We start from the raw sequence: 27,790 nt of genomic DNA, 5'->3' as shown, positions 1-27,790 counted from the left end.
GGACCTTCCAACACTCCCTAGGCAATTCTCTCCTATGGCCACACCTAGAGAAAGTTTGTTGCAGGGGAAAGAACCAAATAGAGAATGTCGTTAGTTTTATTTTAAGAGTTTTCCTCTTAAGGCTATGAAAACAGAGACTTTATACAAAAATTCACTGACCATCTTTAAGCAGGACAAAATTTATTTAGTTATACGCAAATAAAAATTACTTGGGCAAGTGAGGGGGAAACTATACAGCACATAAATACACAATTAACCCTTTATCATGTCTTCGAAGAATTGTAAATAATAACATTTTAAACAGGAAACATTAATATATTTGCTGAAGTTCTTTACAGCATTCTCGTTTATTCTGTTGTCAACATGAATATCGCAAGCAGGTTTTACTGTTTTCATAAAATGGGAACTTCTGATGTGGTACACACCACCATTTCCATAAATAAGTCAGCAAACAACTGTGTAAACCGAATGTGAGTGGCTTTTACCTGGACATAACGATAGCCGGGTCAGTGGATTACAAGTTGATATGGATGATTGCATAACCAGCAGTGTGAGCATCCACACTCCTTGGCTATAGCACCATTCAAAATATTTAATACTGCCTCTAGTTAACTTGGTTTTGTCAGAAAATGAAAGTAATGAAGTCATGTAGTCTTAAAACACATGTTTCTCCAACTAATCATCCTAATTTTATGCTAAATATATAGAGATACAGTATTGCTTTAGCATTTAAGATTACCTTTATCGAAATAGAGAGCTGGATTCTTTAATGGCAGCCAAATCTGTAATGATACCAAATAGGTCACTATGTTGAATCAAATGGAGTATGACATGCAAGTTACTACCTATAACCATTTACAGGCAATTCTTGAATCACTGGAGGTAATATTGAGAGTATACGAGCCATGCTTTTGTTTCTCCTTTCCATTAGCTGCCTTCAATTATTATTGTTATTTTGGTGGTTCCTTTCATTACACAACTCTTCCCACTAAACAGCGAAGCAGGAAATAACATGATGAAACTAGAAGGAAATTCGTCTACGTGATCACTTGTTAACAGCCCTGAAGCATTCGGTGGAGCAAGAGACTAAAACGTGCTGGCTAAAATTAGGCGTGGGTAACATTCGGTGATTGTAATTACTAGTACCATTCCCGCCTCCAGTTACCAAGGGCAATTGAAAATGGTCTATACTCCCTTTGGAGAAATTTGACCTAAGACACTGGCAATGATATTAAAGGATTTTTATGTGTGATGAACAAATTGTGAGTAGAAATTTAAACAGTTCTAAAATATGTGTAAACACGTAAGGCAGCCAGAAATTTCAAAAATGATTCTGGGAAGGACATTCTGCAATCCGAAAAATGTTTGGCTTAGAAAAATAGAGATCTTGGATAAAGGAAGAGCATTATATAATGTCATGGATCACAGTCATCTTCTGCATGAACTCGATCAAGAGAACTATTTTTAAAACCGTGCGGAGCTCAGGCACTGAAGAAGGGCTATTTGCTACCACTACCCCAATGTCAGGTGCACAGACACCTAGACCAAGGGCATTCCATTTATTACCCTCGCAACTTCATAGTTTTGTATTCTGAATTAGTAACACGCTTTACAAACTTCATATGGCAAGCCGCAATTAGTTCTCTATTTTATTTACTGGACAGAAGAAACTCAGAAAGAACAAAAATTTATAAGCCCCAGATTGTGCCCATACATAAAGAGGCCAACCATATAAATAAAAGTACTCGAATCATAGCCCTTGATTCAATAGTTGTGTGTACAAATACAACTTTTGCTAAGGAAATTATTTAGGTTTTATCTTGAGATTCGGTTTATAACTGGATACTATTGGATTAGGATCGATGGCAAATGCTTTTCTTAGAGAAAGATTGATAAACTGTACTCCCTAGCTGCAGAATACTGTTATAAAAATATATTTTTTCTTTAATTGTACTAAATGTATTACCTTTGCAATGGGAACCAGCATCTATTTTACACTGAGAGATCAACTGCTCCCTATAACAATCAATCTCTGAAATCTAGTCATAGTCTTGTGCTTAAAACCCATTTTTCTGTGAGCTTTCGGAAGCATTTAGACAGTTCATTTTCATCTTACAAAGAAGTAGTAGCTGACTTGAAACACTTTTATGCCTTGTCTTAGTTTTAAAAGCTATATCTAAAACCCTAGTCCCATGGGTGACAAGCGATAGTTTTTATAAGGGCATTTCTACCAACGACATAATAGGCTGTCTTCAAAGGACATTGTCATCTCTAAAACATACACGGTCTGTCCTACCCTCTAGAATTGCTTCTCCCCAGACGGAAATGCCGCGCCGCCGCCTTCCAATGAAGTAATAACAATGGCATTTACAAATGACAGTGCCGGCTACCACACGAACCATCTCCCATGACATGTCATAGACCCCTCACAGTGACCACATGAGGTAGGCATGAGTACCACGAAGACATCTTACGTGAAACAGAACGCAACACTAAACACGTGCACCACCCATGTATTTTTTTCTGGACTGTTCTATAATTCGAATACACGGTTGAATGAGTAAAAAGAATATTCCTACCAGATAAAGTAAGCCACATATATAGAAGGAATAATCGTATTTTTGTGTGATGTCATAGATCCACCCTACAAAACAAAACAAAACAGAAAAACAGTCACTGTAACACAGTTGGTAAAGTCAAGGACACAAAGCATTTCCTGCTACTATAAATATTTCTATAATTTATTTGCATGACATTTAAAGCCAAAAACATTTCATTTAGCCATTTTTAAGTCTGGGCTCTGTCAGCCAGAGTTCTCAGCACATGCCCGAGGATGGCTGCATTTATCTTTTAAAGTACATTTTTAAATGCAGTGAGGCAGTGGCCTACTGACTGACCCACAGGGAGAATCTTCTGGCTCACAGCCCTGGGGGTGGAGTTTTCAGGCCAGCACAAAGCCAGCAATGAACAGTGAATCTAATGATTTTCTTTTTCCACAAATAGAAATACAAATCTTTTCTAAAACCTTCGACATTCTTTTAAAGAAGTTTCTAGTGTGTATCAAGAGGTGAGCAGAAGACTTTGGAACTTTCAGTCATTCTGAGGTATATGAGGGTAAACTTCTAGAAAGAATCAAACTTTCCAGTTTTTATCAAATTCATGTTTAAAGCTATAAAACTTTAATATTTATATTTATGAAACTTTTAAGTTGCCAAAGAAATGGCCTTCAACACTAACTAAATTATCAGTTCTTTTCAAATAATTCTTTTATATTATAACCTAATACTTTCATAGAATAATCTGACTGGGCACTCTGTAAAACACTCCTATATTTCACGGATTCTAAGATACTGTGAATTACGATTCATCATTATCTTACATATCAATAAGAAAGGAATATCTTTGTCAATTGGAACATGACTCAATGTTTTACAGGACTTTGTAAAATGCATTCCGATTTCAGAGATGTTAAGGCGAAAAAAAATGTCTCAGAAACTATGAAACACAATGTCTCTTATTTTCTGCGATGATTAAGTCTAAGAATCAGTCACATGTCATGGTCCCCACATAGCAAACTGTGAGGATTAAGCCACACGCGAGAATTTTTTTGTTTTAAGGTAAGAATGTAAACGTACACATTCACTGCCCATTTCAACAAGTACATTCATTAGCAAAGTCATAAGAAAAATATAAATGATCTAATGAGCAAACACAGAATTCCACGGCCACTTTTCAAACATTATCTTTTCAAAAAATCTAACTGATAAATGAATGCATAAATGCTACTTTACCTTCTCCTACCAGCAATTAGCTACACAAAAGCAACTGCTAAGGGTGTAAACCAGTACCTCTGACTTCCTGGTAGTTATCTGTATCTCTTTGTTTATTGTATCTAGTGCACAATTAATATGCCTGGAACAGTTAAGGTAGTCACAAAGAAAAACAAACGGTAGCATTATGAACATAATTTTTAGCCACTCAAAACCCCTGAATTCTGGATATACTTTAAAAGTTAACCAAGTTTTTGAGTTTGTTATTCAATAGAAAAAAGAAGAAAACATTGGACTCTTCAGCTGTGGCTTAATAAAATGCTCTGTCATCTTTCTTTAAATTATTTTTTTCTATCATCTTTCCTTACTCTCTAATTTGAGGTAAGAGGAACAAAAGAGATTAAACATATAATCCCAAAATAATGACCTGGCTTCAGAACTGAATCAGGAAGACGCACTTACATATGAGGAAAAACACACCCAACTTCTGCCCAGTGTCGCCATTTGTTGACTGTGACTATGAATTATGAAGAAGCGAACGACTGACTCAGTTGTAGATAAAGCAGAAAGGTCTGTACGATAAGCAGAGTCTATGACAGGACTATCTATATTCTGCCACTTAAAGAGAATCAAAACTCTTAAGGTTCTCATACTCCACTCATCCCGTATGAAAGCTGATCTTGTCATCCGTTTAAACACCCACTTTTCTCATGATCAAGTGACAGAGTAGGAACGGTGGCTCTAAGTGACAAGCACCGACAGCAGAAACGAGCTGAATGACAACCACTCTTTAACACAGACCTCAGAAACAGGGCAAAATCCTAACTGATCAGAAAACGACTTGTATTCAGCGCAGACTATTTATTTACTGTTTTGTTTGGAGTGGTTGCATCGGAACTTCGGGGCTCTGCGATGTGGCCCCTACCCACTTCTCTCTCCGAGCTCCCCGAGCTCACCACAAGCCATGATGAATTAGAACATCCTAGCATCCCTTCTCAACACGCCATTCTCCCTTGTCTCTGCCAACTGTAGCAAATGTCTGCTAAGCACATTTCATATTGTTATAGCCTTAAGCTGAATTCATTATATTTTAAAACCTCACATCTTTTCCTTCAAAGTATAAACATTTGTAAAAGCATGTCCACACACCCCAATCTTTAAAAGTTATTCACAGGTTGCTTTTTTAAAAAGCGTGCCGGACTTCACCAAACAATTGAACAATGCAAATTGGAAGAGTAGTCCCCAATTTTATGTTACATTAACTCCAGAGGTTTCTCCGATCTATCTTTATGATTTATTTTTAAATGACTCTGGAGCCTGCCATCTCTCTTTGCCGCCTATTTTAATATCTCGACAAGTGTGAGTTTAACTCGGTCCCCAGTCAGATGCAAAGCAGGTGGTGAGAGACTGCACTTGACCACGTGTTTGGACTCAGCACATGTGGACGAAACTTCAGAGACAAGACATTTCAGACCAGATGCCCGCCTCATCGTGCTTTACCACCTCTCCCTACAGGTCTGAGCTCCATTCTTTGGTTTGCAGCCTGGGACCGCTGGCATCTCTGATCCAATCATCAATTCAAATCAGCAGCTTCAAAGGAAAATCTGGCTCCCTATCAAACTGCATTCCTATTTATGAAATGTGCTCCCGGCTCTTGGTGAAAAACATTGCAAATTGTTGTTAGGGTGATATATTTTGTGCTAATGGAGGAGATGTGTAGATTCTTGGTCGGTTAAATCTGGTAGCTGAGTTTTGCTATATTTTTACACTGGAAATATCTATGAAAGTATCGACTAGAAGCATCGAGAAAAGTATCTACTATTATTGCATCTTATCAGGATAAGAACTGAATGCATGGCAATGTTATCAGTAAGTTCATGTTGCAGAGTGACCTTGTTGAAATGCCTGTTCAATATCTGGACTGTACATTCTCTTCAATGGAAATGCGTGACTGCCTGACACACTACTAAACTGTATAGGAATTTTTGATGCCAGGAAAAACCGCTTTGAAAAATGAAAAGCACATGCATTTCTAAACCCATCGAAAAAGAAAAAGGTAATGTGAACAGTAATTTTCCTTGGGGCAAATGGAGCTAAGTAATAATGCCTAGCCCACCTGGAATTTCTAGCTAGAATTTAATGTGTTTTTTTTTTAGTTTGGTGTATTGTTAGTCACTTCTGAACTACAACGCATAAAGGCTGGGCTTGCATCTCATTGCAATGTTGGCTCCTTGGCCTAGAAAGTCAATGAGTTAGACACAGTGCAGTTAGCCAATGATGTGGCTCAGTGTTCCTCACTATGTGAGTTCAGTAGAGGGAGAAGAAACAAATAAAAACAAGGCAAGTCTCTTCAGGCTGCTGGCCTGGAGATGCACATCCGAACGTTGCTTCAAGAGTCCCCAGAGCAGCGCTTGACACACATTCATTGAAGGTCCTTAACCATTGATACACGGTTTCTACCAGCATGGTGGACCCCATTCAGCTAGAGCCCACCTCCGGGGAGGAAGCCTGAAGCAGGCAGAGAGAAGGCCTGGGGACTGAGCGCTGCAGACAACACCTTGTCTTCTAGTTGCACTTCCTTTCTCTCTCACTCAAGAAGGAACACGAATCTATGGCCACGCCACCCTGAACGAGCCCGATCCCATATGCTCTCGGAAGCTAAGCAAGGTTGGGCCTGGTTAGTACTTGGATGGGAGACCACCTAGGAAGAACAAGTGCTGTAGATGTTAAAAAAAAAAAAAAGAAAAGAAAAGAAATGAATGAGAATGTAAATGAGTGGCAAGGTCATGACCTTAAGGATGGGAAGGAAATCATGGCGGCGAATTTTGGTGCTTTAATTAACATTGATCATGAATTACTTAGGTTGCACCTCACAGCTATGGTACGAGGCTGCCGTTGGGTCAGTGTGAGAATAACCCCAGACTGACTATGAGAAGCAGAAATAGCCCTGGATCATGCACAGAATAACAATGATAGATTCCATTTCTACACACATGCATATGAAGGATGGAGGCAGACGACCCACTGATAATATTCCCACCCCCCCCCAAAGGCTATTCGAGTTTAACATCTCCAGAAGGTACCGTTGGTTGATTGATCCAACCCCCAATCCAATTCTTTTCTCTTTTCCTTCCTCTAGTACAGAGACTGAGAGGCAAAATACTCCAATTTTCAGTTCCCCTCAAAGCTTGGGTTAGCTGCATGGCACTTTCTGTCAACCTGATTTAAGTGGAAATCTGGCGGAACTAAGCCTTTCCTTCCTCTTTCTTGTTATAAATGAAGATGTTGTGGCTAGAGTTACAGCAGCCGCGATGTGACCATGGGGTAACTAGCATGAGGACAAGGCCAAGAGGATCTGAGAGACACTGTCCCAATATCATCTAGTCCCTGAATTCTAGATTTCTGGTTATGAGACAATTAAATCTCATAACTTACCATAAGCTACCATTGGCGGAGTGTTCTCTTAGAGCCAAATGCATCCCTAGCTGATAGAGAATTCTGTATAATGAGATTAACAAGCAAGTTCAGACATTTCCGCTGCACTACCATAGTTATTTACTCTCACCTAGAAATGCTGCGCCTACATCCTCTGAGCGCGGGCAAAGAGGAGCAGCTCGATCCATATGTAGCCACTGGGTTTCCTAACGTGACATTGGCCTTTAACCTTTAGTCATCCAGCGCCCAGTGTTGTCAGCTGGACAGGCAAAACTCCATGATTTCTTCAACTTCAAATTCCAAAAGGGACTTAACTATGGGTATGCTGCCACCAGCCCTCTGCCAGTGGGGTCCTAGGGCAGGAGATAACTCTGATCTGTAGAGAGACTGGGAAGGAAGTGGTAGAGTTTCCCCATCCACTGGGAAGAGGTATTTCTGCAGAGGATATGAGAATGAGGGGCCAAGAGGGCTCAGCCGAGCAAGGGACTGTGGCATCTGAACAGCCAAGGCTCTGAACAGCCAAGGCTCCACCTAAAAACACTGCTCGAAGCTGGTGGCTTTGACAATTACCACCAGCCCTGGCTTGGCCACCTCTAAACAGCATCTTTGTGCTGACACTTGGCCTTAGCCCCCGGCACACTGTGTGGGCTCCTGCCGCCAATCCTTGTACAGTGTGTAGGCTGTTCCATCTTTGCCTAGCACCTAGCCTCTTAGGGATTGACTCTACTGACCCAACCCTCAGGGGGCCTTCCCACAAAGTTTAAACCCTGCTCACGTGCCAGGTTCAGGGAAGTACCTGGCCCAGACACAGGACTCTGGTGTCTATAACTTCTGGTATGCCCACTGAAAGAGGCAAATTCTTCATTGCAATGAGGTGAGTACATATGAAAGATCTTATCCTAGACGTTGCCAGCCAATGGCCTCGAGGCTCTGGCAGGCAGAGTGTCCCAGTTCCTGCCAAATGCCGGAACCTGTGAATGTCACAGCCTTACATGACAAAGGGGACTTCGCAGATGTGCTTATGTTAAAGGCCCCGAGATGGGGGACTACCCTGGATTATCTGGTGGCCCCAATGTAATCACAGGTGTCTTGATAAGTAAAAGGAGGAGGCGGGAGAGTCAGAATCGGAAAGAGATGGGAAGATGCCACGCTGCTGGCTTAGAAGATGCAGGAAGGGGCCAGGAGCCCAAACAGCACGCAGCCCCCGGGAGGCGTAAAGGCAAGAAAGACACGGGTTTCCCTGACACCTCGGTCTGAGCCCACTGTGCTCCAGCTGAGCCTTCTGACCTCCGGAAGTGTGAGATAAATCCACACGGTTCTAAGCCACCGAGTTTGTGGCCATTCGTTACAGCAGCGACAGGACACTCCTCCGTGAGTCACTCCAGGCCGGAGGTGTGTCCTGTTGGATTTACATGCCATGTTTAGAAAATCCGGAAACGTCATCCAAGAGCCCAGAGTCCTAGCTTCCCTGGGGTGGGGGGCGGGAGGGGGGGAGTTGGGTAGGGGAACCACAGAAGATCTAGCAACACTTGCCACATTTTTTGTGGCAGAAATCAGTTGGAGCTGGACAGAGGCTGCCTCCTTCCAACCTGGCAGGCGCCCTGCATGAGTCCACTGTCTGCCTTACTGGCAGCTTTTCTTGTATGCAAGGGTCAAAAGTTCATCTACGTTCTACATGAAAAACAAGGACCTTTACCTTGCTAAAACGTATGTGAGAAATGGGTGGGAGAGGGCAGGAATGGGAAGGAAAAGGGAGCGTGTACACAAAGCTCCCTCCTTATTTATCTTCGACTTGGTAACGCAGACGAGCGCACAACATCGGATCTACACGCTACGCTCTCTCCGCCTGGCGCCTTTACCTGCAAAGGGCGGTCCCAACAACGCCGAGATGCCGTTCGCGCAGATGATGATGCCGTAGGCATTGGCCAGGTGCTCTATCCCCACCAAGTCTTCCGTCACGACGGGCATCAGGGAGAAGTATCCGCTGGAGAAGCCTATGAGCGCGCAGACGACCGCCAGGCTGGCGTACGTGTGCATCAGCGGCAAGATGAAGATGCTGAGGACCAGGGTGAAGTTGGCCATCAGGAAGACATTCCAGACGCTGATGCAGGGTAAGTCGGCCACGATGCCCAGGATCACCTTTCCGAAGATGTGAACTATTGCTATGATTGAGGTCAGAGGGAAAACGTCGTTCTGCTCCGACAAGTTATACAAATTGACGATTTCCGGGAGGTGAATGAACGGGATGACGAAGCTGCTGTACGCAAACAAGGCCCAGAAAATAAAGGCTACAAACATTCGGTTAGTGAAGAGCGAGGCTGCCCCAAAATAGCCCGCGTACCAGTCCCAGAAGCCCTTCCTGACCCGCAGGGTCAGCTGGCTCACCGTCTTCAGGAGCCGAAAGGCGCACATGTCCTTCGCGCGCCCCGCCTTCTCCGGGCCCGCGGGAGCGGCCAGGTCGCCCACGGCCTCCTCCTCGCGCGCGCGAGTGTCCTCCGTCTCCGCGGCCCTGCCCCGCGGGCCTCGTGACTTCGCACACTCGGCGGTGGCGGCGTGGGCGGGGAGGGCTTGGGGATCTCTCCCCACCGCGTCCTGTCCCTCCTTCTGCGGGGCGAGGGGCCTCATGAGCGCCCCGCAGACGCACAGGTTCAAGGACACGGCGCCTTGGATGAACATGGCATTGCGCCAGCCGTACTCGGCGCACAGGTACTTGAGCAGGACCGTCATGAGGAAGGTGCCGAAGCCGGTCCCCGTGGTGCTGAGGCCCTGGGCGAGGGCGCGCCTCTTCTGAAAGTACCTGCCCACCATGACCACGGCCGGCAGGTAGGCCATCCCGCTCCCAAAGCCTGCGCGGTTGAAAGGGGAGGAAAGCACACGGCACAGCGTGAACGCCCATGTCCACAGCGTTTAAAGATCATTCAAGGGCATCTCATTATCTTCGTTTCTATACTAGTTTCTTGAACAAGGAAAAAAGGGCGATCGAACAAAATAAATGGGTAAGCACCAAGAGGGTCATCCACCGAAGGTTCTAGTGCACCATTTCCCACCCCCCAAAAGGCCTCCAGGCAATTTGCAGACGCCCCAGGAAGGGGTCCGTTTGTTTACAAATTAATTGGAAGAATAAAAGGAATTATCAGGTACCCATACATGTACCAGCTACCAGATGCCAGAACCACGTAACATTCATTTGTAGCTCTGATTTTTAATTGTATCTTTCCTAGAAAACAGGAACCCTTGGTGATTTATACTGACAATTAAAATGCAGGTGGTGGGGGGTTGTGTGTCGGGGCCACAGGGTTTTGGGAACTCTCTGTACTTACTCCTGGATTTTGCTGTGAACCTAAAACTGCTCTAAAAAAGATGAAGTATATTTTTTAAAAAAATACATGAGGTGAAATGAAATAAATAAAACAAAACACTGGCCACAAAGTTGCGGGTTGTGTTCTTCACTGCTAGGTAAAGGCAAAGAGTAAGCTCCATTTTGATCAGTGATCATGGGGCCCTGTGGACCAGCCAGCATCAGGATGGCAGAGCGACAGTCTAAAAGAGACTGACTAATATCACCACGCAAAGCCAAAGCCTCCCTAGGTCAGCATCACTGAACTTTCAGAATCGCCTGAATCTGGAAGGCGACCAGAGCGATCATACCTGCAAATGCAGCAATAATGACCACTAATCGAGGACCCGTCATGTGCCAACTGCTTACTGCCTTCATCTGACTTAGTTTTCACAGTAATCCTCAAATCTAGCTGTGGTTATGCCCATTTTGTAAAAGCAGAGATTGAACCTCGCGGAGATTAAGGTCCTTTCCCAAGACCCTGGAGCAGGTAACTGGAGACTCCAGACCCGCTGTCAGAGCCTGGTCCGTTTCCGCTGCCCCTCGCCCTCCACCGCGCGCCTGCACCCCAGCTGCCTGCAGGTCGTTGCGGAAGGATTTCGCTTATTTGCTGTGTGTATTGTTTCGGTCCTGACCCCTTCTCCCCTTTTGCTGGACTACAGCTCTAGAGGGACAGGGCTCTTCTGTCCACTGATGCGTCTCTCCCAAGTGCCTAGAACATCACAAAGGAGTGAAATAAATGAAAGGAAGTTCTATGGGAAGATAAGCAGTCATATTTGAAAACAAGAGCTACTTTTTTCATACAAGGGTAATTGTATTCCACGGTTAAGGTACATGAAACTTGGTGGCAAAATAAGTGTATCAGTGGCTATTTTGGAAAAAAAAAAGTATTTGTTGGACCAAGAAATTCTTTGATGTTAAATATTGTAGCACAGAATTATTACCCTCCTCTACATTATTTTGAAGCAAATTCAGAATATATCATTTCATGTGCAAATATTTTAGTATAAACCTCTAAATGTTGGTTATGATTAATCATTATCCTATCATTATCTTATCTGAAAAGATGAATAATTTCTTAATATCACAAAATCTCCAGACGGTGTTCAAACTTCCATCTGTCTCATAAATGACTATATTTAAAAACAACTTGTTTGTCACAATCCGAGTACTGTCTACACATTGCTATTTGTTGGTTTTTATTTTAAGCCTCTTCCATAATCAGCACAATTATTACATGAGCTAACTGGAGAGGCCTTGGGGACATGTAAGCTCAAGCCCACAGTTAGTCAAGGCACCGATAATGTCCAGCCCTGGGCAGGACCGTGGAACAATTTTTCACCACACTCAGGTTTAGAGGAGGGGCTCACATCTTGACAGGCAGCTGAAGAAGGGGGCTCAGAAGGAAGAAGAATTTCTGTGGTCTCGGGTCAGCGTGCATGGGGTAGAAGGTCTCTTCAGGAGCTAGGCTCAAGACAGTGGAGCTCTGGGAAAGCTGTAGAAATTTGTCCAGACTCCCTTGACTAGGTAAAATTGCTCACATAGACATTAATTTTATGCTTAATAGGATACTACCCCACAATTTTAATTGCCTAAGTGATAAAAAAAAAAAATACAAATAAATCTGCCTGAAATACTTTTAGGAGTGATAAAGGATGTTGACACTTTCCTTCAAAGATAAATTATACAGTGATATAAATATATATCAATCACTTGCCTTTTGAAGTAAATTTTTACATCAGTCCTTTATCTTTCCTATTAAAAAGGGGCTAGATTGCCAATCAGCTTCAACATGCCTCACTCATGACAGCCCGACAGTACTCTGCACATATTAGCTAAATTTTCCACTTAAACATAGTTATGTGTATTTGTGGAGGAGGTGGATGAGTTTATTTTCACAGACTTTCTTTGGGCTTTTCCTTTATAAAAAGTGGGAGCTTTATGTCTCAAGAAATACTTTTCCTTTTACCAGCCTCCTAATTTTCTTTCTACTTCCTTGGGTCTATAAATATTTGTTGACTAAATAAGTGAACGGATGAATGTATGAATGAATGAATAAATACAGAGATATCATTTGAAGATCGATAAGCTATTAACTGCAAGAAATAAAATTCCATTTAAACTGAGTTTCACCATAGAACTCTCTGAATGATGAGAATAAATCTCAAGTCCTGGTTATTAGGATTGGGTCATAATCCTTATAACCAGACACCACCAGATCAAGTTCGTCGGGGGCCCAGTGTCTGCCCTGAGACCCCAGGGTGTCTCCTTAGTCTCAGCGGGAGGTTCTGTTTATTTCCCCGTCTGTAATATAGAAATCGCAGGGCTAGCTCTATTCTTTGGCCTGTTATGGGTAAAAGTTTCTAAAACACTCAAGGAAAATATCTCAAGTTGTTCTTTAATAACTATCAGATCCTTCAAATAAATAGTTTTCCAACTATGCTTCAAAAAATACAGAAGTGCTTTAAGCATTTATGTGGATAGATATACATTACAGAGAACCAATTCATTGACTTATATGAACAGTAGGTTTTCATATTCACTATCTCCTTCTATTATAAAGCACACACTTAATCTTATAATACAATAAAAATGTGATATTATACAGTTGACCTTTGAACAACATGGGGGTTAGGAGTACTGAAAATTTGTGTATAACTTTTGACACCCCCAAAACTTAATTACTAATAGCCTGCTTTACAGATAACAAAAACAATTGATTTATACACATTTTGTATGTTATATGAATTAAAAACTGTATTATTATAGAAAGTGAGCTAGAGAAAAGAAAATGTTACTACTAAGAAAATCATAAGGAAGAGAAAATACATTCATAGCATTGAAAAAAATCCACGTATAAGTAGGCCCACGCAGTTCAAGTCTGTGCTGTTCAAGGATCAGCTGGATATATAATAACAATTATATATTAGCTAACATTTACTGAGCACTTTATTATGTGTCAAGTGCTTTATACAGATTATCTCCTATAATCATTTCAACAACCCTATAAACCAAGCACTCTTAATTATCCCATTTTGCAAATGAGGAAAACTGAGACATAAGTAGCCTAAGTAATTTGCCCAAGTCGCACAGATAGCAAGTGAAAAAAAAAAAAACAACAACAAAAAACTCCCCAAGAATTCCAAACCCTAACTTATTCTCACATTGCTGTCGATGTGTCATTTATTAGGACTGCAAGTCTGTACTCAGAAAAGAAGTCTCGACGGACCTGGTCCCTTGAATACGGTTGTACAAGTGAGAAACTATTTCTCATCTGTGTGAATTGTGTGCTACCTGTTGATCAAGGAAATTATGGCTGGGAATAGAGTTGGCAGAACGGATATGCAAACCGCGCTGCCTGGCAGCCAGTTTTCACCTAATCACCGGGGACCGACACTCTAACAGTGCTCTACATTTGCTTCTTGGAATCTCTACATGTAGGTGGGTGTGGCTTCTGTTTCATTAATTTAAACAGGGCTGATGGAGACAATGATTATTCTGTGATTCATGCCCAATTCCGTAGTTATTAAATGAATGTCGTTGATGTGTTTAATATTTGGTCTGTTCACTTACATCTGTATTTTCACCTTCCTTTTCCCATTCCTTATAAGAAAGGACAGCACTGAGCACCAGGTATGGGAAATTTAATTCAATTCTATTAGTGAGGCCACGTACTGTTGTTAGGTTGTTTTGCCACGCATGAGGCATGTTTAATAGCTTATATGAAAAAGTATTTCCTGGAGGATGAAATGGGGCTGGGGTGGACTGGAGGAGACAAAAGGACAAAATTATTCTAATGGATCTCTTTTCTGGACAATTAAATTCGTTGCCAGAATGCCCAATAAAGACCGAGTTAAAGTAGAATCAGTATGCTTACCAGCTGTCACTCCGAAGGTGATAAAGAGATAATGCACGTTCGCAGCGTAGGCACTCAACACCCAGCCAAGGGAGTTCACCAGCCCTCCGATGATTGCTGTACGGCGGCAGCCACAGGTGTTAATGAACAAGCCAATGAAAGGCCCTGTCACGAAACATTGAAAAAGGACTTGACCAATGGCGTTTTGTTTTCCCGCTTTCTTACTAAATCCTCATATGAAAACGAAGAATAAAAAACATTACTAGCGCTGTTCAATAAAACCCCATTGCTTTAGATGCAGAAAGCTTTTTAGCATGCAAAGATGCATTTTAATAATTTCACTGGCGAGCCCAAGATTCTAGGTTTTCAAGGAAGGCAGACCTGACGTAAACAAAGTGGTTTTCTCTTGCCTAGAACAGACATCCTGAACTGGTGGTCTCAGTCTCTATTCAGCTTGAGGATGCATTTTGTTTATCCCAAACAAGGTGTATAAACTGTTTTTGAATCAGTTGCTACATTTAAAAATGAAGAGACTTCACAAAAAGTTCAGCAGTAACACAAACAAAGCAATCTCCCACACAGCCCACATCAGCTGGAGCCACGTAGCAGCTGATCCGGTTTGGCTGCCTGCATGCACCCTCTGAGGGCTGCCCCGGCCTCCACCTGGCCTTAGTTTTCTGTCTGGTCTCCTGCCCTCATCTACGTCACTTGTTTGTTCTCTGTACACATCTGAGCTTTTGACTCCAGACCTAACAAGGCTATAGGAAGGGGGTTCTCAGGACTCCAGGCTCCAGCCGGCTTCAATGAGGACATCCTGATGCAAAACAAACCGAAAAGGACCTGTCATTGCTTCCTACATACTTCAGCCCCTGCTGACTGAGTCTCTGACTGAACGCGTCAGGCTGTGCATTTATGACGCCACGTAGAGATTCAGGAATACACCTGGTTGTGCAAAATGAACCATTACTCACAGCAGTACAGTGTTATACGATGCTCATTCTGATTGGTTACTGTACTATGATGTTCTAGTTTTTGTCATCTTTTTCCCCGATTTTGCAGTAATTTTTGATGTCATTGAAGCTTAATGCTTGCCTTGTGACAAATGCTTCTTTGTCAGTACAGCAATTCAGATTTTAGCAATACAGCAGTAGGATATACTCAATATTCAGAAAAATGGCACATTTTAAACATCATCTTATTTTTTATCATTATTACTTTACATAGTTATGAAACCCCATATATAGCTGAGACTATTTTAGGTTAAAATTTTGTTGAATTCTAAGGAGCTTCCTTTTTAAGCCCAAAGTGAAATAAAATTTTTCTGTAAATTTCTAACTATATTTATGTGAGTATTTGGGTACACAGTCAGCTAAGAGTTTTGCATGTGTGTGTGGTTTAATGGTTTTGAGAGGGCCTAATCCTAAGAATTATTAAAGAATTTTTCATTTAATTTACTGTCACATTATAGAATTATTATTCAGTAGATAATAAATTTCATATAGAAAGTATATTCTATATGAATATACTGTTATAGGTATTATAAAAAATATACTGTTATAGGTATTATATACTGTTATAGGTATTATAAAAAAGCACATTATATAAATATTATATAAACTAAGCACATTGATATAAACATCTGAGGGACAACTGAAATTCAGAAACCACAAGCTGAAGATAGTTCTTTGATTTCTTCACAAATGCTTTTATTTTCCTGAACCTGTGGTTACTCCACTACTCAAATCTTGGACGGATGGATAAAATAGAGAAAAATGCATGACTTGTTGGTTTGCTGTTAATAGGCCTTTTAGGATATGAAAGGTCAACAGTCACAGTTCAGGAGCATGATCATATTTTCCACATTCCTGAAGGACCCAGAAGCCAGTATTCCTACAATACTGCATGCTTATGAAACACTGCATCAAGAAAGCATTTGAGGAAAAAGGCGGGGGGAGGGGTGGAATTCTCAAGTGCAGATATTCTTGTCTGGAGGAATGTTGCATATCAAAAAGAAAGCAGGAATTGCTTTATTGATAAAAATATGAAGTAGTTAATGGTGTCTGGTTTTTTAGTTCAACTCCTGCCTGATGCGTGGGGAGCTTTAGCCATTTATGATTTGCAGATGAGCAAAGTCTGAAATGCTGTGACTCCTTGACAGTTACTAAATGTAGATACACAAAAACAGGAAGTCAGACCCAAGCTTTCATTTTCAGTTTCTAACCATTGTTTACTGATGGTCAGAGGCATCTCCGAGTTTGAACTGCAGTTTCAACAAAATGAAAAGAACTTCCTGGGCAGTCTAAGGAGAGAGGGGGAAGATAAGATTGAGATACAGTCCTTTGGCTGTGATTCCCACTTTTGGAGAGAACTTCAGTGTCTTGGAATGAGATTATACTCATTATCACACTTTCTCCTCTTCCGAAGGAATCTGAATCTTGGTCCATTTCCCATATAATAAAGTGTTACATTGTTGCAGGGAACACCCCGAGGATGTCATAATTTCTTGCCCAATCTCATAGAGGTTGAAAAAAGCTCAGGTGAGGAGAGAAACAATCTGAGGTGACCCCTGGCACACAATCCTGGATGGGAGTAGGTAGTCCATTGAAATCCTTGTCTCTCGAATCAGCCCTCACTGCAATAAAAGGCATCTGAAGCCTCTGAATCAATGGCTCTCTGCCTTGGCCAACTACTGGAGTCACTTAGGAGCTTTACGAAAACAAAAACAAACAAACAAACAAACAAAAATTCCCACAAAATCCTGCTGATGCTTGGGTCCCATCCCAAGAGATTCTGATTCTCAGGTACAGCCCGAGTATCGTGGTTCTTAAAAGCACTCGGGAGCTCTGACGCGCAGCCAGGACTGACAACCAGTGCTCTAAAGCTCCTTAGCAAGTCAGTGACCTTCCGCAGACAGAACTAACAACATGGAAGCTAACAACATGGCTTCCACCAAGGATTATCCTGAGAGCCATCACGAAAGCCTGTTGTTGACACGACTAAGGTGATTACGTTTTGTTAAAAATTGGAACCTTCTGCAGGAAACTTGCAAAATTCATGCTAGCAAAGAATAAGACAAGAATGAAAGTATCAAATGTCCCATGTGCAACTCACTGCCCATGAGAGAGGTGTGGCTTTCAAGTCTGTAACATTACTCGCATTTTTTTTTTAACTTAAAAGAGATAACCCAATTGTACATATGTGATTAGAAAATAAAAGTAATTTGTATCTATCCACTTCGAATTCAGTTCTCATCTGATGTAGTGGCAGGTTGTGTGGTAGACACAATTTCGGAGTCCAGTGGACCAGATTGAAAGCCTGTCCCCACACTTACTGGCAGTTCAACCTTGAGTAAATTACTTAATGTCTCTGAGCATTGCATGTTCTTCATGTCAGATGAGCTGATGGTCTGGCATCTGTGGCTGCTGTAGGATCAAATGAGATCATGTACATAATACGCACCTGGCATGTAGTAAAACCTAAATGAAGGAGAGCTGTTCTTGACGGCTTCTAGTTTGGAAAAGCATTCAACACATCCACAGCCTCTCTGGACCAGGTGGCTTAAGATAATGAAAAGGCATTCGGGGTCATGGACCATGGAATAAAAGACCCTTCATCGATATAACTATGACCCTATGACCCTTGCTGTGTTGTGGTTTCTGAGCCGGAGTGAAAGATGCTTATCTGGCAGGTACCTTTCCTGTAGAGAAGCTTGTCTATTACCTGAAATTCCACTCTCTGGAATTCAGGGACTCTGGATTCTTAAACAGAATCCCGAATATACAGTTACCTCCCAATTAAATTGAAGAAGACAATTGCATTTCACTATCACTGTAAGGTAGGTGTTACTTTGGGGAACATCTTTAAAACCATATCTAATAATTTCCGGACTAGTTTCCATTGCTTATTTTGGTAGAAGTTGTGACACATAAATATCTGAGACAACCTTGTTGGATGATTTGGAAAATTGGGAGATTTCATATTCTGAGCTTTTGCCAAATCTTTTTTTGCTGCAGGCACACATTTCCTAGACTGAATTTGTAAATGTTTTGTTCTACTCCTTAAAAATTTATTTTTAAAATTTATTTTTATATGTAAGAAAACTTTAAGTTTTAAGTATTCTAAAGCAAAGTTTCCCTTTACTGATTTATCGAGAAGGTACAATCACATCCAACAAAAAACCAGCACAGTCCCTACACCGAAGTAAACGTTCTTTCATTTTTCATGACAAACAGTCCTAGTTTTAATAAGGCAAGGCCAACGCAGAATTAAAGGAGTTGGTTCGTTAATGCTATGGGCAAAAATGATTCAACAATTCTCTCACACACATAATGGTACTCTTCTTTAATTTTAAAACTAGATCAGTATTAATTCCTTTTGATAAACACACGACACCCCCCCCCATCTTGAGAAATAACTTTGTCCTTATTTTCTATCATTAGCATTACCGCTGTCATTAATGTCATGTGTAAAATCCAAAAGAGCACCCAACTGAATGCCAGCCAAGATCAATGCACCCCTGAGTTGGATTTAAGCAGTTAATTGCTAATGCAGAAATCACTGAAAAGGCACAGATTTCCATCAAACACACATATGCTTGTCATACACATATTTTCACAAAAGCAGAAAAAGATCTGAGGCCATTTATGTTTCCAGTATAAAATATATCGCAAATATTTTAAGTTAAAAAAAATCGATGTGAAAGTATGGCTGTTACTTTCAAGTGGGGTAAGTGACCTACATTAGGGTAGAGCGGCAGCTTAAGTGAATTAAATAAAATCGAATGAGATAACGTTAAGAGAGAGTGACTGGTATATAACAAATCCTTATTGAATATTAGTTCACAGAAAAAGTTGTTTAGTTCCCAAACTGAAACACATTAGCCATAATAACATATTATAGTTATAATAATTTCTGGTTTAATATTTCCGACTGGATTAGAATTGATTTCATACATTGCTGTATGGGTAAGCTTAACTAGAAAAATGCGAGAATATATTATTATTCCATCCCGTTAGCTATAACAGCACCGTTTCTAAAAACGGTTTAATAGATTTTTCAATAACATCATCGGTATTTCAACTGAAAAACATCAGAACTCTGAAATAAAATTATTCATTGGCTTTTAGTGGTTTCTCTAAAACAAAATATTCATAAGTTAAATAAACTTTTTTGTAATTATATATAATGTGTTATCATAGTTAAGAAAACAATTTGGGGCAAAAGAGAGTTTTTTAAATGATTAATTTTTTAAATACCTCGAAGGTTTGTAATATTCAAATAGTAACATTATACAAAACAACAAATGTTGTATGTTTGCACTTAGAGTAATCAAATACATAGAGACGGAAAATAGAAAGGTGGTAGCCAGGGGCCGGGGGAAAGAGGAATAGGGAATTATTGTTTAATGGGATCCGAGTTTCATTTTGGGAAGATGAAAAAAGTTCTGGAGGTGGATGCTGATGATGAATCCACTCAGTGGCACTGAATTGTACTCCTACAAATGATTAAAATAATAAACTTGATGTTCTGTAGATCTCACCACACTTAAAAATTAATGACATCACTAACATCTACTGTTTCGACAATATACAACATCACTCACAGTGGAGAAGTGTCATTTTATAATTATTCAGTTTTATAACAGGCCACAGGCGGAACATACCCACAATCAAGGTGATGCCCATGCTGAGGGAGCTGACCCATGCGGTCAGGCCGCGGCTCTGATGGAATTCTTCCAGCCACTCCACGTTGAGGATCCCCAGGGCCATCTGGGAGCCCATGATCAGGATGTGCACGAAGAAAGAGGAGAGGACCATCATCCAAGCCCACCCGCCATCAATGTCCGGGTGGGGTTTCAGTGTCTTCTTATCTTTGGGGTCATCTTCGAAATCATACCCAATATCTTCATGACTTGTATACATTTTCCACGATTTTCTGAAATACATGTGATAAATAATTTTGCCGAACGTCAAAACAAACACAACAAAAACATCTTCATCTTCCTTGGCCAGCTCTACCTCCCCATCGTCCCCGAAGCGGCCCCTTCCTCGCAGTAGACTTTCAGATGAGTCTTTCATCATGACACAGATTTGGAAACCCTCCTCACTTTTCCACAGGACCCCATGCTTTTATGAAACTTGTTTCCTCTTTACAGTCATCCCATATGTAAGCATCATGATCCTTATTTTAAAGAAATGTAAATAGAGGAGAGAGGCGACTTGCCCAAGGTCTCATGGCCAATAGGTAGTGCGGTCAGACAGGAAACCAAGATTTGAGCCCAGCTATTCCGGACTCCAAAGCCCACATGATGAATACTGACAGGTGACAAGAAGGATATCAGAGAAGGAAGACACCTGGCCTTAGGTCGCCTTCCAGGGTAGCTTCATCCTGATAGGGGTCTGGCACAGAATCTAGTTCTCATTTTATGGATCCAAGTGTTCAATTTATTCAGGACAGCCAGAGTGAATTAGCCTCAGGGGGGTCTGACTCACCAGCTCACAGGAGAGATTGATAAAGTAGAAGGTTGACTTATTATCTTACAATGGGAGAATCAGCTTTCTAATGATGGCGATTTATGCTTTGCATAGACCTACCTCTTAGAACGTTAGCACCAGAGAAGGGAGGCTGGATGGGGTTGGGAGGGAGGCAATGCCGGGTCAGAGGAGGACTCTGGTTTTGTGTTTATTTTTTAGGATGAGAATTAGGTGTGTGCATAAGAACTGGGGATAAGGAGGCAAAAGAAGGGGGGAGAGAGACAGAGACAAAGACAGAGAGATAGACAGAGACAGACGAGACAGAGAGAAGGAGAGAAGATGACTAATCTCGGAGGTGGTGGGATAGGAAGGAGCGTTGGTCTCGGTCATGGGGGAGCAGCTCACCTCTGAGACTGGAGGAAGCAGGGAGTGGATGGAGATGAGATGGTTAGTAGTGGGATGGAACGTTACACCTGTTCGTCTAATTTCTTTGAAGTAGGAAGTTAGGTCGCTGGCTGAGAATTAGGAGGATGGTGGTTACGAAGGGGCCTCTTCGTTCAGGATAGTAGAAGAAACTGTTGCCTACAGCCTACACGTGGAAATGATCGTCAGGCAGTTTCGAAGGTGGAGCTGATCCCGGCCGGGCACCACGGCAGGGCCCAGGGTAGCCGAGCCCCAAGGACAGCGGTCGGAATACTCTGCCCCCGAAGCAGACAATTTAGGTGAAGCATCGTCCGTGAGAACTTAAAAACCACAACCATCGCCCAAAGGTTGGTCTGCTTTTTTATGATCACTAAGTGAGGGTAATTCTAGATAATGCCACCAATAAAAATACTCCTCTCTGGAAAAATCTTTTACCGGTCAAAGTTCCAAACAATTATGATTCAATGTTACATCTGTAAGCTTCAAATTAGCATGCCTTTATCACACGCCCTTTCTTGAACATTGTATTCTACAGGGAAGTTATTTCAGAGAACCGCTGGTTACACGGTGAAGCCCCGCCCACTTGTGGCCCCGGCTACACACATTCGTTTTGACAGTAAGTTTCTAAGAGCTCAGAATTGTTTGAGCTCACCTGGGCTGAGTCCGGGGCTGCCGCCCCTGCATCGCCACTCATCACCACCTTTCCCAGGACACTCCACAGGGACTGTGGAGCAGAGTTATCGTGGAGATAAAGACAAGAACTCCAGTTACTTCTGCTGCTCCATGTGCCCACCTTCGAGACTATGTTTCTGTTTAAATTTTAAAACAGCGAAACTGTGCAAGTCTGCAAGGTGAAAACCCTTGGTTTGGAAAGTGAAATTTGTAGTCAATGCATGAGCTATGTTGCTCCATTTGAATGATGTCTTTAAAGTGGAAATCTATTCTTTTAAAAAATTAATTGATTTAAAACAGAAGAACAAATAAGAGAAATCATGATTATGATTGACCATTCCCCATGGTTCTTACTGAAATCATTTTGTTGCAATGGAGGAAGGTGGTGTATAAAACGATCCCAAATACACTAGGAACACCTCCAATTGTGGAACTTGTCCCAGCCATGTGCTGATGTGGGTAGGGAGGACAGAGAGCAGATTGTGCTGAAATGAGGTAAGAACTATTTTTACCTTTTTACATGGCCCACAAAACCTGAAATACTCTGGCCCTTTTTATAGGAAGAGTCTGCTGATCCATGGACTATAATATAGCATTGGCTCTAGTTAAGAGTTTGTGGGAAGAAATGGGCACTGGCGAACTAGGGGTGCCTGTGGGTGAGTAATTTCATGGCTCTGTCTTAGGGCTCATCGTGATTTTTCCTGTTTCTCATATCATATCTCATTCTCATTATTATTTTTATCTTTTGAGTGATTCTCTCGTCTAAACAGCTGTCCAGTTCTCAACTACTATATGTACTGTCCACAATGCTGCTCTCTACCTGGGTCCTTTTCCACTTCCTCATTATCCAGACTGCTGAGCATGATAAAATGCTATCTTACTATGTAATTACCCACCTTGTGAAGTTATCTTTCGGATCAAGCACCCCGCCCCCCTCCACAACCCCCAGTTGTTGCACAAGGCTGCTCCTACCCTCTGGCTGCTGCCAGGTTCTCCTCTTGCACATCTGCCACCCCTGCCTTGTCCCTCCTCCTGTCCCCCGACCTTTGCACTTTGCTCTCTAGTTCCATGAAGCACCAGCAACTCCCTAAACTTGGCACGGTCTCTTTTAAGCTTTTATGCATGACTTTCTCTCGTTCCCACTTTCCGTAACACACTTCTCTCCTTCCAATCTCCCGGTCCTCTTCTGCTCATCTTGCAAAATTCAACTAAATTATAATAGCGAACCTTAAAATAGTAAGAAAGTCTCCCCTGAAAACATGTCAAGTATCCAGCATTAGACAGAACAGGTGTTAAATCAATCATTCACGGTATAATCAATGCAAGCAAGTCTGCCATCAAAGAACAAAATTGTACCAGACTCTGAAGACATGGAAAGTGGGGTTACAGATGGAACATGTAACGACCCCTTTGCCGTTGTTAAAAACGGGTATCCAGAGGAAAGTTGACTGGAGTGAAACAAAGAAGAATGTTGATGGAGATTATTCTTTGGATGACAGTCTGACAAATCGTGTCCACTCCTTTTCATCTTACTGATACAACTTTTTTTAAATACACATATATTAACTTTGTGGCAAGAACATAAGGGTCCCTCTCCGTATGTTTTAAGCATCATCTGGATCAGCTTCTGGCCTCCAGTAGATTAGTGGCTAAATGTAAAAGGGGAACAAAGGAGAGACACAATGACACAATGAAGAACCACTGCCCCTGGCAAGGGTGGTCTGCGCTGGGCTCTGGGCTTGCAGGCCTGCGCCTGCCACCACCCTCTCCTCCAAAGAGAGAACGGCCTGCCTGAAGGCGGGAGGGATGGGGTCGCCACCCTCACAGCCAGAAAAGAGCCGCCACTGTCCGGAGCGTCGGGAGGATGAACCCAGGAAGGGTCCAGAGGGCGTTTGAGGTTTGTCCTCCTTCAGTCCCTGCTGCTCGCATGGAGAATCGCGAGGAGCCAGGCAGCTTGACGAGGGGCGCGATTGGTCTCTATGAGTAATAACACCGCTTGCGATCCATGGCGAAAGGCTCAGCTCTGTTTCATACGATAAAACAACACAACTTGACATTTTCTGAAAATCTGTCTATTATCTAAGAAGGAGTTTGAAATAATAATAAACAAAAGTTATAGTTTTCCAACCCATGAGTTGAAATAGTAAGCACTGTTCTACGCAATGGTGAGAACTTTCCCGTCTTACTGATGTATTTGTTTTATGGTTAAGAGATGCAGTTGCTGTTGATCTGCTGCTCTTGACATTTCCAGGTTGTTTGCCCACAAAGGATGCTAAATAGCATTTAATGGCAAGTTTTATTCAAGGGGCACGATCGTGCATGTAGAACACAGTATCACATGGAGAGGACGGTGTGGGTAGTGGGGGGAGTGGGGGGAGTGGGGTAGGGGTTGGTAAAATGAAGTTCTATCAGGCTCTCGGGAGGCCCCTGAATTAAGCCACCTATGACTCTAGGCAACAGAGTCATCCGCATTTCACAACTAAATCTCTCTAAAAGTAATTCCTGTTTTGACTAATCACAATCAACTTACTGTTGAACCAGGTTAACTGAAAATACAGAAGTCAACAGAAGAATAAATGTCTATCCTCTCCACCTCCAAGCTTGCTTTTCGTATGTTAGGCATTTATATAATTTACAAGGTACAAAGTAATCACTTGAGTCTTACTATCCTTTCTGGAGAGACAGTGGGAGAACTGGGAGAGGATTTCTGGACCGCTCAGCCCCAGGCTCCGAGTCTTTCTCCACACGAAGGCCTTCAAGCTCGCCCCTCCCCCTTTCCATGTCCCGAAACACGTGTAATATGACAACATGCATGTGACACACTGGGGTGAACAGAGGCCGTGAGTGTGGGGCTTCCGCTAAAGGTCAATAGAGCCTCATGCTGAAGAAGGGGAAGGAAGGAAATGGTAAGATTATGGGGCCGGTCGCCAATCCTCCGTTCTCCCCAAATGTGAGTTCACAAATGGAGAAAAAGAAATCATGTATGGGGGAAATGAAGTAACGTCTGTAGGCTATGGAGGTCGGCTATACATACACACACACACACACACACACACACACACACACACACACACACATGGGCTAACGGCAGAAATAAAACTAATTTAGAGCCTCCTGGAGTGTATCGGAGATTAAAACGTAATTAAATTTCCACAACCCTGTTACCGGAGTAAGTTTTGTGAGCAAGTCGTTCATTTTTAATCTGGCTATTGTGATTATGTTAGCATGGGCTGAGCTCAGCATAAATGAGAAAAAAGCAAAGGGAGAGCGCCGAGTTAAAACTAAAAGCTTCCCCTAAGGCGGACAGGGCTCGCTGGTAGCAGGTTCTTTAGAGCTAAGTGTGTGGCGGATCCACCAAAGTCTACGTGGCTCTGTGGACTTTGCCTCTAGTCCTGGTCCCCTGGGAACTCTTGGGCCTTTAGAGGGCGCACCTGAGGCCGACAGGCGGAAGCGGCTGCGGCGGCCAAGGCTGGGCCCCTGAGCTGGGGCAGAGAGGAGACAGCGCAGGAGAAACCCGGAGCCCCAGCTGCGGGCAGCGGGGGCTGTGGATGCCCCCTGCGGGTCAGGGGCTGTGCCGGCTTCTCCGCGGCGATCCTGTCCAGTAGATATTAACGCCCCATTTCACAGATGAGGAGACTGAGGCTCTTTGTCGAAGGGAGGTGGGAATGAAGCTTAGAGAAGTCAGACAGGCAGGTCATGGAGCCCAAATTTGAACCCGGGTTTGCACGCTTCCAAAGCGTACCTCCCACCGCACCCCCCCTCCCCCCCAGTAATACACACTCACTACCAAAAAGATGCCAGACAAGGCGAAAGGGACTCTTTCCAATCCCCGATAGGAACCCTCACTCATTTTTGCTGATGAGCCTGCATCAACTTTTCGGCGGAAAGAAAACGGCTTAACGGGCCGGCAGCGACGAGCTAAAACGGCGTCCACGGGCTCGGCGGCGTTGGGCCCCGAAATGGCCGTCCCCGGTCCCTCGCCCCATTTTACCCTCCGCGATCGCCCCCGGAGGAGCCTCGGCCAGAACCGCTACGCGAGGACCAGCATCCGCACGGCCCGGGCTCGCCCCCGCGGGATGCGACCTCGGCACCCCGCTCCCGGCGCCCGCCCCGCCCCCCGGGGCCCCTCCCCGGCCCCCCGCGGTTCCGCGTAGCCGGACCCCCCGCGTTCCCCGGCGCGCGCGGAACGCGCCAGCCCCGCGGGCAAATGGGGCGGACCGCGGTCTCGGCAGCGTGCGCCCGGAGGCGTCCCGCACCCCCGAGTGCACCCTAGCCCCGGCCCCCCCCGCCTCCCCCTCCCCACTCTGTCCGCCTGGTCCGAGCCCCGAACGGGGGTCGTGAGGAAAGGCGGGAGCGGGGCTGGCCGCGGGGCAGGGCGAGCCTCTCGGGCCGGACCGGGGTTCCGAGGGGCGCCGTGCCCCCCTGGGTGATGCGCGCGGCGGGAAAAGGGGCGCACGTCCCCACGCTCCGTCCAGGACTACGGTTCCCCCGCCGGCCCCGAGGTGGCCTCGCTCGCGGCTCGAGAGCCCCAAGACCGGGAGTCGGGGCGCGACCCCCGCGTCTCGGAGCAGCGGTGTCCTCCGCCGCCCGGCAGCCTTCCCCCGGGGCCTTCGCTGCCCCTTCCCGAGGATCCCCGGGTGCAGCGGCCACCCACAGTCCCCAGCCCCAAGATGCCCGCGGAGCCTCTCCATCCCCCGGGCCGCGGCGCCGCGCGGCCTCAGCATGCTCACCGCCCAGGGCCCGCGGGGCTGCGGCCTCACTCGGCTCCCGGCCCGGATCCCCGAACTTGCTGTTTTCCTCGGAGGCCCCTGAGCTGCTGGGCGTAAAGATTTGTTGCAATGTCGCCTATCATCCTGGATTTGCTGGTGCCTGCGGCTCGGCGCTCCGCCCGGCTCCGTGCGCTCGGTGCGGGGCTCCCGGGCTCCTCTGCCGCTCGATGCCGGCCCAGGTGAGCTCGAGGCCTCGGGCCGTGTGGCTTTAAAAAGGGTCCGCTTGCAGGTGGCCCGAACCTAACATGAGCTCCCTTCCAATCAGTGCAATTTCAAATCTCCAGGCTCGTTCATTCCTGTACCGGCTAATTCTGGTTTGGCAGAAAAAAAAAAAAAAAAAAAAATTGCAGTCACCTCACGTGCACACTCTGGTGGCGGGTCGTAGTGTATAGCTTTGACTGAGGTTCGCTAATGCTCGGCTCATTTTTATAACAAGGCGAGGGCCTGAAACCTGACCAAAGACGTAGGTGAAGATAGAAGGATCTCTTATTTCTCTGAGATAGGAAAGAAGTGAATGAAAAAAGACCCTTCCCCAAGTCTGGGCCACAAAATATGGCAGTTCGTACATGGAAGAGGAGGGCAATATTCTTGGCCAAAGAGAACTGAAAATCCCTCATCCTTTGTCCCCAGTTGGCGCCCACCTCTCCCTAATTTTTCTCCAGTATCTGTTCGTTGTCCCTTACATGGGCACCAGGTACAAATTTCATTTCCAGGTGTGACAGCTCTGCTCCCAACACAATGCTTCGCCCACGGAAAGTTTTGAATATTTGATAAGTGAATGTGTGAATAAAGTAAGCTCGTGCTATTTTACCACCGTGAACTTAGTGGCTAAAAACACAGGCTTATTGTCTTATGGTTCTGTAGGTCGGAAGTCTGAAACGGGTCTTACTGGATTAACCTCGGGGTGTTGGCAGGCACATGTTCCTTTTGGCAGCTCTAGGGGACAGCCAGTTTAAAGGGGGAGCCCGTGGCTCAGGGCATCTTCCTGTCTTCCGAGCCGGCATCTCTGCATCATTCTGCTCCTTTCTCCTACAGTCATGCCACGGCTGTCCCTC

The 27,790-nt window shown here is 43.9% G+C and overlaps 1 protein-coding gene and 1 pseudogene across 5 annotated transcripts; one reads left to right on the top strand and one right to left on the bottom strand.

Annotated features, from left to right (window-relative positions):
- Window positions 1–163: 163 nt before the first annotated feature.
- SLC16A14 (solute carrier family 16 member 14) lies at window positions 164–27,790 on the bottom strand. 5 transcript variants are annotated; one of them, XM_016134642.2, is made up of 6 exons: window positions 26,697–27,790; window positions 20,061–20,332; window positions 14,420–14,563; window positions 9,065–10,051; window positions 2,580–2,644; window positions 164–782 (listed from the first exon to the last, which is right to left on the bottom strand). In XM_016134642.2, exons 2-6 carry the CDS (start codon window positions 20,317–20,319, stop codon window positions 723–725), a joined length of 1,515 nt encoding a protein of 504 aa, XP_015990128.2. In that variant the 5' UTR covers window positions 20,320–20,332; window positions 26,697–27,790; the 3' UTR covers window positions 164–722. The 5 variants fall into 5 exon arrangements, with proteins under 5 accessions (XP_015990128.2, XP_015990126.2, XP_036092860.1 ...); XM_016134640.2 differs by having other exon boundaries at window positions 164–2,644; window positions 26,697–27,046; window positions 27,625–27,789; XM_036236967.1 differs by having other exon boundaries at window positions 164–2,644; window positions 26,697–27,789.
- LOC118614539 lies at window positions 6,378–6,496 on the top strand (annotated as a pseudogene).

Source organism: Rousettus aegyptiacus, unplaced genomic scaffold (assembly GCF_014176215.1).
Source record: "Rousettus aegyptiacus isolate mRouAeg1 unplaced genomic scaffold, mRouAeg1.p scaffold_m13_p_2, whole genome shotgun sequence".
Lineage (NCBI taxonomy): Eukaryota > Metazoa > Chordata > Mammalia > Chiroptera > Pteropodidae > Rousettus > Rousettus aegyptiacus.
This window is presented reverse-complemented; position numbering and strand designations above follow the sequence as displayed.